Raw genomic sequence first — 15075 nt, 5'->3', positions numbered from 1 at the left:
ACACACCCACCACCATATACACAAGCTCACCACACACTCACATACACATCCACTCTACACACACTAGCACAGCATAACACATCAACACCAGTGCCAGACTGACCATGCACACAATCACACCATCAATGTGTAGGGACAAGCTCACCACACACTCACATACACACCCACCACCACATACACAAGCTCACCACACACTCAACATACACACCCATCCCACACACAAGCACAGCATAACACATCAACACCAGTGCCAGACTGACCATGAACACAATCAATGTGTAGGGCGGTGACTTCCACGTGAGCAGACCGTGTATCCCCTTGATGGTATTGATGTAGGGCTTGGCTGCTGCTCCTGTTTGGGGGTCACACAAACCAACACTGGGCTGTTGATATAACACACATCAACACCACAATTTCTGATGACACAAACCAACCATGCTACACACCGGAATGCTGATATAACACACATCAACACCACAATTTCCAATGACACAAACCAACCATGCTACACACTGGGCTGTTGATATAACACACATCAACACCACAATTTCCGATGACACAAACCAACCATGCTACACACCGGAATGTTGATATAACACACATCAACACCACAATTTCCAATGACACAAACCAACCATGCTACACACACTGGAAATGTTGATATAACATGCATTAACATCACTATTTCTGATGGAAAAAACAATGTAAAAGGAGTACACTATTTAAAGCTTTAACTTTCCGGTGTGTACTGCATCATCTGCAAACAATTAGTGACATTAATTAGTGATACAAATTAATTCAATACACAATAACTTCACAATTTCTGATTTTAAAAATGTAAAATGAATGCATTGTTGTTTTAAGCTTTCACTTTCTGGTGAGCATTACTCTCTCTGCAACATTATGTGACGTGAACAGACAGTTGAAAGTAAATGTAAAGCATGATAGAAAAGAAGGTGTTAGTGTGCTGTAACTGCAAAACCTGTTGAAATGATGCTACATAAAAAATGAAACAATGTATACAATCATTTGCAAAACCACTTTATATAATGTTATATATAAAACTGTGAAGTATGATATAATTTGCGAAAACTCTTTTAAAGACACCATAATCTGTAAACTAAAGTACAAACATGTTGCAAAAACTGGCTAAGTAATTTTTTTTTTTAAAAGACAAATGTCACCACACAATCACATACACAAAAGAGTGACAGTAAGCTGAAAGCACTTCTGGCTTGGATGTGGTTTTCCATTACACTAATTATCTTCAAATATTCCACAGCAAACATAACAAAAACAAAACAAAAAAAAACCCAACAAACAAACAAAAAAAGAGGAAGAAAAAAGTTGACTATCAAAACAATTAAGCAGAAAAGAAAAGAAATGTCAAATCAAAGAAGCAAGCAAAATACATACAGTGAAGTCTACTGAACACATTTTCAGGAGACACGCATCTGCTACACGTTTCGAAAATACACAGAAACAGAAGACAGTCGGGAATGAACAATCTGCTTCCAGTGTAAACCAGACATCTGTGTGTTGTTCACACATGTGTTGAGAGGACATCACTGTATGGCTAACAATACTTTAAATCCGGAAACAAAAACAAACAAAAAAACCGACAACCTCACCTGCTCTTTTTATGTTTTCTTTGAGCCTGCAAAAGGACAGAACCAGAACAGAAAACACGTCTCAACTTCAGGACTCTTGAAATGAATCACCTCATATCTACCACATGTCAAAGCACTGGACTGTCTTTACTATTCCCTAGGATGCTACGATAAACTATGTTCCCCCCCTTTGGCAGAATGAACCAGAGCTACATACAGATATGTAGACAGGTAGAGCAGTTTCAGAATCTCTCTCAAACACACAAACAGGCACACACACACACACACACACACACACACACACACACACACCTACTCTCATACACTTTACAATACAGGCAAGCACTTTACACAGGTCGGAAGCTTGATCAAAACTCTCTAAATATAACATGAAAATAAAAACCCAAACAAAAACCAAAGCAGATTTCTATCTCACACAACTATGGCTGTAAGTAAGAAAGACACAGTTCCAATTCTAAAGTCCGCCAAAGACAACTATAGCCAGTCACCTGTAGCAAAGCATGAAGAAATGCCATCACTAACTACACAGAAAAACAAGAACATCACCTGCATCAAGATCTCCCTCTTTAAGTTCCACAGAAGCCCATCAGTATATTCTAACAAATTTCCAAATCTAAGTACTGTGAATGTTAAACATGGATGCAGAACTGCCAGAACCACAGTGTGGTCTTCATGTTCAAACTTCCAAGTGCACCCCCAATTCTTCAAGAGGCGCTTTCAGGTCTGGTTGAGAATATTGATAAATCGTGAGAAATCTTCAAGAAATTTAGGAGAAAAAAAAAAGGCAATTAAAACCTGTAATGATCACACAGCTGACTGAAAGCAAACCACTATATAATATATTTGATTTATTCAGAATATCACTGAATATGGTGTCACTTGGATTTCAGAGTAAAAAAAATTTTTTTTTTTTTTTATATACACATCAAGTTTCACTTTCATATTCATTTCGGACGATTCAAGATCAATGTACACACACACACACACACACACATATATATATATATATAATATTGATTTTTCTGTGTCTGAATTACTTTTATTTCTGCTCTTAATTGTCAACCAGATTGAGTTTTCTTTGTTTTTGGGGGTTGTTGTTTTTTCTTTCACTTCAAAGTGATGCCACCTGTCCATTTAGCTAAACTGACAGCCTGTTTTCAACTGTCACTATTATCAACAGCTGTTGCAAGCAATCCTTGATTTTGAGCTATCACCATCATCAACAACTGTTGCAAGCACTCCGTGATTTCAAAGTTCCCCCAAAACACCTGTTCCACTTCACAAATGCTTTTTGGATATATATATATGCGTGTGTGTGTGTGTGTGTCTGCTCGCATCACTTTAAAGAACTGGGACTTAAAAGGTAGACTTTGGTAAAAATATCTATTACATGAGTCACCAAAATATGTCCAACAGGAATGCTCCCACGTGTTTCAAAACCCTTTTTTTTTTTTCTTTTTTTTTTCTTTTTTTCCCCACCACAAAGCACTTTTTGTGGACCTTTCAGTGACCCCCACATGTTATTCTAACTGCTGTGTCGAACACGCAACAGTGTGTTCTCACTCCTGGTGTTGAAAGGCCAAGTGGCTCCCTTTCAACAAAAAAAACAACAACACAAAAAGAACACTGAATCTGCTTTTTCTGCTAAAAAAAAAAAATAAATAAATAAAGTTGAGTTCAGTGTAAAAAAAAAAAAATTCTATGAATTAAAAGAAAGAAGAAAGGCCTTTAACAGTGTCTATAAAGAATAAGCTTGGCATTTCTAAAAGATGTCCCTAGTTTTGCCCCCAAAAGAAGGACATCAAAGCCTCCAAAAGCCCCACACCGAACAGCAAGGAGACACCCACTTTTTCACGGTGAGGGGGTCGCCCTCAGGGTCTCCCTGCGGCTCTTCGGCAGGCAGGTCAGTGAAGTCGTCCATGATGCTGTACACCATGCTCAGCACTCTCTCCCACATCTGGTACCTCCACGACTGCCGCCCTGATGGCTTCCGCACCTCCTCTGACCCTGCGTCTGAATCAGTGAACAGTTTCCAGTTTCAGTTTCTCAAGGAGGTGTCACTGCATTCAGACAAATCCATATTTACGCTAAAACACGTCTGCTAGGCAGATGCCTGACCAGCAGCATAATCCAATGCACTTAGTCAGGCCTTGAGTGCATGCTTAAAAGTCTCTCACCAGACCCCTCCACAAGACAGCAACAAAAGTCTCTCACCAGACACCTCCCATACACAAATGACACCAACAAAAGTCTCTCAACAGACACCTCCCATACACAAATGACAGCAACAAAAGTCTCTCAACAGACCCCTCCGCTATACAAATGATGGTGCTAGCAAAAGTCTCTCACCAGACACCTCCCATACACAAATGACAGCAACAAAAGTCTCTCAACAGACCCCTCCGCTACACAAAGGACAGCAACAAAAGTCTCTCAACAGACTCCTCCACAACACAAAGGACAGCAACAAAAGTCTCTCAACAGACACCTCCACAACACAAATGACAGCAACAAAAGTCTCTCAACAGACTCCTCCACTAAACAAAGGACAGCAACAAAAGTCTCTCAACAGACACCTCCGCTACACAAAGGACAGCAACAAAAGTCTCTCAACAGACTCCTCCCATACACAAAGGACAGCAACAAAAGTTTCTCAACAGACCCCTCCGCTACACAAAGGACAGCAACAAAAGTCTCTCAACAGACTCCTCCACAACACAAAGGACAGCAACAAAAGTCTCTCAACAGACACCTCCACAACACAAATGACAGCAACAAAAGTCTCTCAACAGACTCCTCCACTAAACAAAGGACAGCAACAAAAGTCTCTCAACAGACACCTCCGCTACACAAAGGACAGCAACAAAAGTCTCTCAACAGACTCCTCCCATACACAAAGGACAGCAACAAAAGTTTCTCAACGGACCCCTCCGCTACACAAAGGACAGCAACAAAAGTCTCTCAACAGCCACCTCCACTAAACAAAGGACAGCAACAAAAGTCTCTCAACAGACCCCTCCGCTACACAAAGGACAGCAACAAAAGTCTCTCAACAGACACCTCCACTAAACAAAGGACAGCAACAAAAGTCTCTCAACAGACCCCTCCGCTACACAAAGGACAGCAACAAAAGTTTCTCAACAGACCCCTCCGCTACACAAATGACAGCAACAAAAGTCTCTCAACAGACCCCTCTGCTACACAAAGGACAACAACAAAAGTCTCTCAACAGACTCCTCCACAACACAAAGGACAGCAACAAAAGTCTCTCAACAGACTCCTCCACAACACAAAGGACAGCAACAAGCCTCTCACCAGACACTTCCGCTACAGAAATGACAGTGCTAGGAAAAGTCTCTCACCAGACAGAGAGTCTTCCTCAGCCTCACTGGCCACTTCCACATCCGTACCATCCCCAGCCAGCAGACTTCTGTCCAGGTCCAGCTGAGGACGCACCGTCACATCCGACCGGCTTCGCTGGGGCCGTCGGGGTCTGCACATCGCCAACACTGTCTGAGTCGTTTATGTTATTTTCACAGTGATAACTCAAAAGTAACATGTATAGTATAATAAAGTAAGAACTGTAGTCTAAAACTGTGGACTTCAGCTTTAAACCTGTGTGATCTGTTCACATCTGAAATTTTCTCACTTTTTACAGGACTACAATACAAAGCATGGTGATAAAATCTGAATGTTGTAGAAAGAAATCCTCATTCAAAAGAGAGACAGGGAGAGAGAGAGAGAAAGAAAATCAACTCAATCTTCACAATCAGATTCTGGAACAAATAATGTATCACCCAGAGCAATATATGTAACGCCCATGACATAAAAAGTAAACATTATATGCCATGGAACTAATCAATAAACCACATTACAGACATCAATACAAACCATTCAGGTGACATTCTAATCAGACTACCAGGTTTTGTTTAGTTTGGAATTTTTTTCAATTTGCAACCAGCTAGTTATGTTTAAAATCGCTATCAACATCACATTTAACATGGACACAGGCACAGATAACAAATGTACATCTACATACACTCAAATTGTATTATTGCACTGACTCACTTTGTTTACAGACTTAGTCAAGAAAACTAGCTCTGTGGCTTTCAACTTGGTCTGCTTAATTGACACCAAGCACAAACTCGGGTAGTAGTTTGCACAGGACAGGAATCAGACCCTTGCCAGAGTCTGCACTAGTGGGTCACGGTTAAGTATGTGTAATTAAACTTGTCCTTTTGGTTCTTTTTGAAATATCCAACAGGAATCAATCATAAAACATTTTAAGCAAGTATATATGGTAATGCTAATGACTAACTGTAAATAAACACGCATACAATGAAACACACATACTTCTTAACTAAATCACTATCATTTTAAATTAAATTCCAAGATTTTCCCACTCTAAATCACAAAAAAACAGTAATCAATGCCAAGAGAAAAACAAGAACTAACTTAGTATGATTGTCACTTAAAAAGATATAAAACCTAAAGCAATTATTCAAACGATGAAATATATGAAAAAATAAATACAACATAAATAAAAGCATATAATTTTCAAAATACAGCTTGACTTTCTTACCTCTTCTGCTTTTCAAGCCGTGTACATTTCTCTTCCAGCAAGTTCGCTCTGTGTCTCTCATACTCCAGCAAAGCCAGTGTCTTATCCCGATCAAGGCGATCTTCAAGCTGTTTGATCTGTTGCTCTGAAAACAGTATTTAAGGAAGACTAAGAGAATGCAATAAAATTAAATAATGAGAGAAAGACTCCATCGGGAACAATGAAAGTAAGGAGAGAGGGTGCAAGGATCAATAATAATGAATAATAATAATAATAATAATAACAAATGATTATCCAGGGCAAACTGGTCTTTATGATTAAGTCAAGCAGATCAAATCAATGCCAGAAATGGCCAACCAGGCAAGTGATAAATTTGATAACAATTGTACAGTCTGGTATTCGTCTGTCAAGCTCACCTTCACAGATGTTACTGAAAGTGAAACTCGATATGGTTGTTTCATAGACAGAACGACAAGCAGTAATAAAGCCTTCCTCTCAACATCCAAATAATCTGTCACCATCTGCTGCTTTATGAAAGCAGATGTTGCATACTTCTTTCACATCCAGGCCGATGAAGGGCTTTGACACTTACTTGAAACTGAATTATCATGAACCAGGTGATTTGGCAACTGTTTTCTGTCACATTCTTTTTTTTTTCTTTTTTTTCTTTTTAAATGCAGTAATTGTTTATTATTGGAGTTATCTAAATCTGTCTGGATTTTTTAACTTTACTTTTGGAGATACAATAAAATTTTGCATTACATATTCATAAAATTGAGAACAGAGAAATAAAGGGGTTTTGGGGTTGTTGTTTTTTACTTTTCCATTCAATGCAATGACATGATTAAGACTTTGTATGTGGGTTGTTGTTTTTTTTCCAGATTATGATCATTTTACAATGACAAGACAGGTATTTTCATAATCTGTGGTTATTCTAAATTAAGGATTTTTTACATAATCGTTCATACCTGCAATATTCTTTCGACAAATTTGTTGAAAACTGTTTTCCCTCTCTGGTCACATGTTTTCCTAATAAGTTTGCAACTTCATTTCTGTCTTAGAGTTAGAAACTTGCAGGCTTTTTGATGCATGCTTTACATGGATGAAGCAATAATGACACATATCTGGTCTATTCCTTACTGTTGACAGATTTTGAAAATGAGGGTAAAGATGTATTGTTGTGAAGTTATGAACTTGCTGCATGTTTCAAAAATCCATGTTTTCATTTTATATCACTTTATCAGTTTTTCCTTTTTCTGTTTCAAAGGATTTTACTGATTGTCTTCACAGAATTAGTTTACATATTTTAAAATACATTTTCAGTCATGAAAAAATCAATTAAAAATTCATTATGGTAGTAAAGTTATTAACAGTGTATGAAACTTTACTGTTAAAAAGAAGTGTTTGAAGACATGTTCACATCAGAATGGTGTTTTGTTCAGTGAATAAAAGGAAATAGGCAAATCTGTACTGAAAACTGGAAATCTTACTTCAATTTCATCATACATGTCATACGAAATTGGACACACAAATTAGATTTTTGATCATTTTATGATTTTATCTACGTGAAGACCTGTCAGTGACTGGACTCCCTTCAGGATCAAAATCCACAAAGCTTGTGAAACTGCCAGCTTGCTCCACTCATTTTCCTTCAGTTTCAGTTTTTCAAGGATTCACAACGTTCAGACAAATCCACCATGTCTGCCAGGCAGATGCTGACCAGCAACATAACACCATGTGCCTTGTCATGCCATGAGTGCATGCATCTATGTGTACCTATCAGAGTAGATTTCTTCTACAGAACTGTGCCAGAGGACAACCCTTCTGTTACTATGGGTTCATTTGTTCTTATTTTCTTAGTGCTCTGAGTGCCTGCTGCACATGGGACCTCAGTTTATCGAATGATCCAAAATGACAAAACCACCAAGATTCAAACCAAGACCCTCACAGACACTGCACTGGCAGATAAGCGTCTTAACCATTCTGCTGCCTTCCTTCATTCTTCAACCCGCCTCCCTCCACAAAGGTTATGAAAACTGTCAGTTTATTCCAATCACTTTCTTCTGATTCAGTAACTATTTCTGATTCAGTAACCCGAATGCACTTCACTTCTTAAGAGTGATCAATCTCACAGCCACACACACTCTCACACACAACTCACACACAAATCAATCAATCAGTCACTTGAATGCAGCAGAGCATGATCAATCTCACAGTCACATACACACACACAAATCAGTCAATAACTTGAATGCAGCAAAGCATCATCAATCTCACAGTCACACACACACACACAAATCGGTCAATAACTTGAATACACCAGAGTGTGATCAATCTCACAGTCTCACACACACACACGCTCACACACACACACACACACACACACAAATCAATCTTACGCAGGCTCTGGTTTTCAATCATGGTGGCCACCAGTTGCTCATGAAGCTGCGTCAGCTGCGTTTCATACACTGCTTTCTCGTCACCATCTTTGAAGCCTTCCTCCAGTGTTGGTCCCTCCATGGCACTGTTCCACGTCATTTTTTCCATGGTCTCCTCTTTTTCTGCAGTCGGCGTCACAACTTCAAACTGTAACATAAAAGGAGGGCAAAAGTGAGGAAATTCCTTGCTCTGATTTGGGTTTAAGTTACACACCACCATCAATCAGTTATACAAAGGCGAAAACTTCAATAGTGTACTGCTCTGTGTTCTTTTGTTTATATCCATATGTATGTTTTTAAAATAATAATTTTCTCATATGTGTGACTGTAGTGTGTCTATGTCAATATGTGTATACAGTAGTAGTAGACATAAAAAGAGAAAGAAAAAATAAGACTGTCTATGACTAGTATGCGCTCATTGGCACAGCAGACATAAATTAACCAAAATTTAACACAACAACAGCTCAATATTTCAAACATTCAGTATGAACAGTGTTATAAAACATTTAAACTTCAATAATCGACAGTTGAATTCTCTTAGCTGAAAAGCTCTGAAAACATCTAAACCAAATCAAGTTCATCGATAAAATCTATTTCAGAATTTAAAGAAAAATTGAAAACCACACAGCATAAAATTCTAAACAAAATTTACACACACACACACACACACACACACACACACATATTCAATTACATCAATAAGATAATCAATTATCCTTCAACTTCAGAGCCGTAAATACACAAACCAACCAAATAAGCAACAGTGGCCACACACAAATAGGCAAAAAAAGTAAAAAAAAAACAACAGGGCACACCTCGTCACCACTTGCACATGCTCTTGTGTCTTCTCCTGTATGTTCCGGACCTTCCGCTTTGCTGTCTGTCCGGAAGCGCTGCCTCAAGGTACGTGCTAAACTCATCTTGCTGATCTCTCAGTGCTGCTCAGTGAACAGGTGATATAATCTACACTTTACATCTGCAAGCCCCAGTGAGTCAAGGCCAGCCAAAAAGGAATCTGTGAAAAGAAGTTGGTAAAAATCCATGATGCACACATTTATATAAGTTAATATGAACAATACCTTTTTCTTTCCTGTCAATCAGTAACTGTACTGTGCTGTTTTGCTTTTTTTGTCACTGAAGATTTTCTGTGTGAAATCTGGGCTGCTCTGCTGGGGACAGCACATTTCTACAGTGCATCACCATCTGCTTTTTATTCACTGTCTGCAGGTGTATTTGTTTTACTATAAAAGTAATTTGTTTTACTTTGAAAATAAAAGGTTTTTTTCTACAGAATTTAGCCAGGGGCAACCCATTTGTGACCATGGGTTCTTTTATGTGCACAAAGTAGATGCTGCACACAAGACCTCGGCGTTTTGTATCGTACTAAAGACTAGCACCCAGACCACTATTTCAGATCTAGTGGGTGTTGGGTAAATCACTAAAAGACACAATTTGATGTTTGCATCCCGAGCATGGGTGCTGAAGAAGCGAGTTACTCGGTTTTATCATTTGTAATGAATCATGTCTATGAAACTAACATTACATTCCATGCTTAATCATAATGGTCCAGAGCAATGCAATGTGTGTACTTGGAAAGTGATGTTAACGTGTTCTTATTTCCTCAACCGTCAAAAATGAAATACCGCCTCCTTCCAAGTAATGAAACATTTTGTGCAAAAAAATCATTAAAATGTTTTCAAAAAATTATTTTAAAATAACATAACTCCCACACACTGTTACATTATTTAAGTGTAATATGTACGAGTTCACCACAACCTCATTTCTGCTACAGACGAAGACACTAAACTCCAGCTGACTGGCGTCATTGTCATTCGACACTTTCTCATTCTCAGTCTGATCGATCCATTTGCAAATGTAACAAAATCAGATTTCGCAGGCAAATCACAATTCAGCAATAAAATTACTTGGTAAATGTAGACGTTAAAATTGTACACGTTCCACGTGGAAATTATCTCTCGAGACCTCAGGTTGTTAAGCTTAGTTTCAAGGGAACAAATTTTCTTGTTTTTATTTTTCTGTATCTCGTTCAGTTTGAAACGGAAGTAAACAAATCGTGACGTCGCTATGCCGTTTACGCAACACTTTGTATCCGTGTAGTTCTCGAGTAAGACTGACAAATATATCAAGTTCTTTCCTCCGGAGGTTCTACTGACAGTATTCATTCTTACCTTCAACATGGTCTGACTGATAATCAATGGTGCGTATTTTAACAAAAACATATGCAGATTATCTCATCTAAGACGAATTATCATGTTATAAGTGGAACAACTGTACAACTTGGACACTCCATGACTTCTGACCATCATGGGAATGACGGTGCAGAATCTAGTTATTTCGGTCAAACGCCACAAAACGTAACAGGAGTACAAAGTAACATTACCAGATTGGCCTCAGCAGAATGCGTTTTTAAAGATTCATGTGCTCTCTCTCTCTCTCTCTCTCTCTCTCTCTCTATATATATATATATATATATATATAATATATATGTATATATTTATATATGATGATTACTCTGCCATTTCATGGGCTTGTGTTAGTCATTTGCCTGAAAGAAAAATACCTACGACTGTGATATTTATCAGCAGGTTACTACATTTTGCTTCTTGCCCAAACAGACAAGCTGATCCTGAAACAGGCAAACACAGAACCAGGCCTGAAATAAATTTGAAAAACCAAGATCACTTAATTATGGGAGAGAGGGGAAGGGGAATGTATGCCTTTGTGTTTGTGATCTTACTTTGTGTAAAGATTGTGGTTACAAAGGATTGTCCATCCTGTGGGGAGAATGGTGGTTTTGACTTCAGTGACATCTCAAATACTTTAACAGTCATACATCAATATTGCGAATATGAGGTGATACGTGCTTTCGTTGTTTCTGTCTCTGCTGAATTGAAACCAGCCTTGAAAAAAAGTGTTAAAGTAATTTATTATGACTGAAGTACACAGCGTATGATATTATATATGCTTGCAGCAAGGTTACTTATTGTTAATATTGTTTGCCACTACACACACGGCACTAGCAAATGAGAAGAAGAAGATTTTCTTTTTAAATTAAGAAGTGGTTCAATGTGGAACAGTTAAATAAGAAGTCACAAAGAAAAATTCAACATGAAAGAAAACTGGAAAGGGAGAAAAGAAGATATGTAAATAGTAAAAAATAGTATCTTCAGGGCAACTGATGTTATTACCTGAAACTGTGTGCCTTCAGGTTCTGATTATATTTTGTTCAATCATTCAGCCTGCCAGTATGTTGGGCGTAAAATTTCGTCCGCGTTCCGGCGAGGCAATGATGAGGAGGAGGAGAAGAAAGTGGCCAATGGTCAGTGTGTGCTGAGCCGTGGCAAGCAGAAGAAACCGAAGCAAGATGTGAAGGGCGGTGGGTATATTTCATCTTTGTGCAGATGTGAAAGTGTTTTTATAATTATGAGGAAAACATCTGAAAACTCTTCTATTTTTTCTTCTCAGTGTTCTTATGTTAAATTTACTTTGTGAGGAAAATCATTTTACAGATTTTAAAATGTTATCTTGGCACTAATTACTGGAGAAAATTGTTTCATATGATTATTGTTGTTATAATTCAGATTTGTAATAAAAACAAAAAAGATCATGAGTAAATAGTCTTGTTATTAACTGTCAAGTTAATGGGAAACATACACCATATGTTTTTGCATTATAAATTTGAGCATGTGATCTGTGAAAGTGAAAAGATAAAGGGTTTGTTTCTGTTGTTGTGTTTGGTGGGGGTTGAGGGTTGCCCCATTGTCCATACTTTTTCAGTACTTTTACTACTAGTACTGTTACCCCCAGTCCAGTCATCACAAATTACAACACACAAATGGAACCTGGAAGCTGATGGAAATTAGGAACAGATGACACCACAAGAGCATGACAATGGTCAGCCAAAGAAATCAGTACAGTTTGTTCCTCAAGAAGGCGTCACTGCATTTGGACTAATCTGTATATACATGCTGCGCCACATTACCTAGTCCCGCTCTGAGTGCATACATATATTTGTGTACCTGTTTGGAGTAATCTATATGCTGCACCACATTAGCTAGTCAGGCTTTGAGTGCATGCATATATTTGTGTATCTATCAGAGTGGATTTCTTGTACAGAATTTTGCCAGAGAAGAACACTTTTGTAACCATGGGTTCTTTTTCAGTGCACCAAATGCATGCTGCACACGGGACGTTTGTAAACCATCTCATCCGAATGACTAGATGCTCAATATGATTTTCCTGTCAAACTTGAGAGAAGGGCGAGATCATGATTCGAGGCTAGACTCTCACCATCATGCATCCTGTCAGTGTCAGAAATGTACCCTGCTGTCTCCTCAGCTATGCCTGAGAGATAGACAAGTGAGTGTTGGTCAGGAAAAAAAAATGAACATTGTTCTTTGTGGCACAATGGAGAAAATACTGAACTGTTACTGTTAGATGACAGTCTTCTTGCTTGAATCCATTTTATAATCCTGTTCAGTTAGCTGATCTATGGGCCAAATTGAACCAAACTTTTTTTCTTTCTTTTTTTCTTTTATTACGTGAATCCATTTTGTAATCCTGTGCAGTTAGCCTAGCTCTAAGCCAAACTGAACCAAGTTCACAGTGCATCCATTCTAAACAACTACCAGAGTTGAAAATTCACATTGTAGACAGTTAATGGGATTTGAAATAAACACATCCAGGGGGGTGAATGTATTTTAATCACAGTGGCATGATAGCTGATGAATCGTGGTGACCATTTAGAGTTGACTATTCCTTGATTTTTAGACACTCAGTTCTTGTGGGTTCCTGACTGTGGGGTTTACAAGTCTGGTGATGCATGAGCATGTAGTATGATACATATGTATGTATTATTTACTTTAAGATTGCTTTATATTTGAGCATAAACCTTTTCTCTTTTTTCACAGTATGCATGAGCAAGCGGTATGACAGATATGTTTGTGCTACTTAAAGATCGCTGACTAAACTACGTATTATATTTGAACATGAACCGTTTTGTCTTCTTTTTCAGGCATAGTTTCCACCATGGACGCTCCACCACCATACGAAGAGAAGGCATGTGTTGGCTCTTCCTGACAGTAGCTTCACTCATGGATGCAGATAATGTTAATGTAGAAAGATAGTTAACGTGGAAAATTTTGTACACATGCAGGGTTTTTGTTTTTTGTCCCCACTTATTGTAATTACTTTTGGACAGGTTTGAAGGTGAAACAGTGGTTTTGTGGTATCAGCTATGACTCTGTAATATTTTTGGTTAACCATACAGACTGACAATGATAGTGACAAGAAGGATAACCCATCCTGTAAACAGTGGATGCCTCAAGAGGATGTGGGAGAACAAACCAAAACATGAGCAAGTGCTTTCTTTGTTCAAGAGTTACATCATAACATATCATTAACATGATCTTGACCCATGATCCTGCCTTATGATTTGAACTCTTTACAATTCCTGCACGAAAAGAAAACACCGTGGTATTTTAACCTGAAACAATTTTTGCTAAAAGTTAAAAGATTCAGATTGTTGCCTTTTTTACTTTTTTTTTTAATGAAAATACTGAAAAGCCAGTATTTAAGATGTTCCTGATAGTAATGGAATAGATTATTATGTCTACTTTAACAGTTATATCCACCATCCATGAGAAAAAGAACTACTTGCTGTTTCTTTGTTGCTCAAAAATCTGTTATCTCTGGGTGTTTTTTTTTAAAAATCAAGTAATTCCACTGATCTGATTTGAACAGATTACCTGATTGGTCTCATGATGTATCTGTCTGAACGTAATCATATCGATTGCAGGATGGATGCTGAATATCTTGTGAAGGTAACCAGACGGAGGTTTTTCTGTTTATCAGTGTCATTGGTGTTTCTGATTTTGTTCTTCATTTGAGCGTCTATGCATGCTGCAATGCACCATGTTCTTTTATCATCAGGGAGTGGTTTTTTTAAATATTTTTCTTTGTATTAGTTTCACTGTTATTGAAGTTTTTTTTGTTGTTGTTTTTCTCATAACAGTGCGCATTTTCTCTTTTCGTTTTTCTAAGTGTGGATTTATTGTTGTTTTGTTTAGGGATTTGTTGTTGTTGTTTTATTTTGTAAGTGTGGTTATCATGTTGTTTCTAGTTGATTTGACCTTCAACAATGAAGATGCAATTTTTGATTGTGTTGAGATTTAATTTAGTGCCTTTGTTATTGATCAGTGATGTCACTATAGTTGTTGCAGTTGTTCTTAACAGACTTTCTCTCCTCTTGTTTAGTTCTGTATTCACATTCCATTACTAGTAATATTTATTAGTATTGTAAAGTTAGGTGTTTTTTTAAGCCTCATGCAGATCAATGCTATGAGCCTTATCTTGCCCAAAATCCAGCCACATATTCAGAATCAAAGTGGAAGCAAGATTTCTCATGCCAGTAATTAAGCTTGTA

The 15075-nt window shown here is 37.9% G+C and overlaps 1 protein-coding gene and 1 long non-coding RNA gene across 5 annotated transcripts in view; one reads left to right on the top strand and one right to left on the bottom strand.

Moving 5' to 3' along the window:
* LOC143299399 (GRAM domain-containing protein 4-like) overlaps positions 1-10554 on the bottom strand; it is a 36800-nt gene extending 26246 nt beyond the window's left edge. For all 4 annotated transcript variants that reach the window (XM_076612577.1, XM_076612578.1, XM_076612579.1 and 1 more), the window contains exons 1-8: positions 10407-10554; positions 9446-9645; positions 8592-8778; positions 6214-6337; positions 4994-5124; positions 3479-3644; positions 1632-1657; positions 261-352 (exon numbers count right to left, since the gene is read on the bottom strand). In XM_076612577.1, coding sequence (XP_076468692.1) covers positions 261-352; positions 1632-1657; positions 3479-3644; positions 4994-5124; positions 6214-6337; positions 8592-8778; positions 9446-9550 — 831 coding nt within the window. In that variant the 5' untranslated portion in view covers positions 9551-9645; positions 10407-10554. The remainder of the gene's footprint in view (positions 1-260; positions 353-1631; positions 1658-3478; positions 3645-4993; positions 5125-6213; positions 6338-8591; positions 8779-9445; positions 9646-10406) is intronic.
* Positions 10555-10698: 144 nt separating this feature from the next.
* Positions 10699-14344, top strand: LOC143299401 (uncharacterized). Its single transcript, XR_013057531.1, has 3 exons — positions 10699-10848; positions 11890-12027; positions 13666-14344. It is a non-coding gene; the product is annotated as an uncharacterized LOC143299401 (long non-coding RNA).
* Positions 14345-15075: the final 731 nt, after the last annotated feature.

The sequence above is a fragment of the Babylonia areolata genome, chromosome 25 (assembly GCF_041734735.1).
Source record: "Babylonia areolata isolate BAREFJ2019XMU chromosome 25, ASM4173473v1, whole genome shotgun sequence".
NCBI lineage: Eukaryota > Metazoa > Mollusca > Gastropoda > Neogastropoda > Buccinidae > Babylonia > Babylonia areolata.
This window is presented reverse-complemented; position numbering and strand designations above follow the sequence as displayed.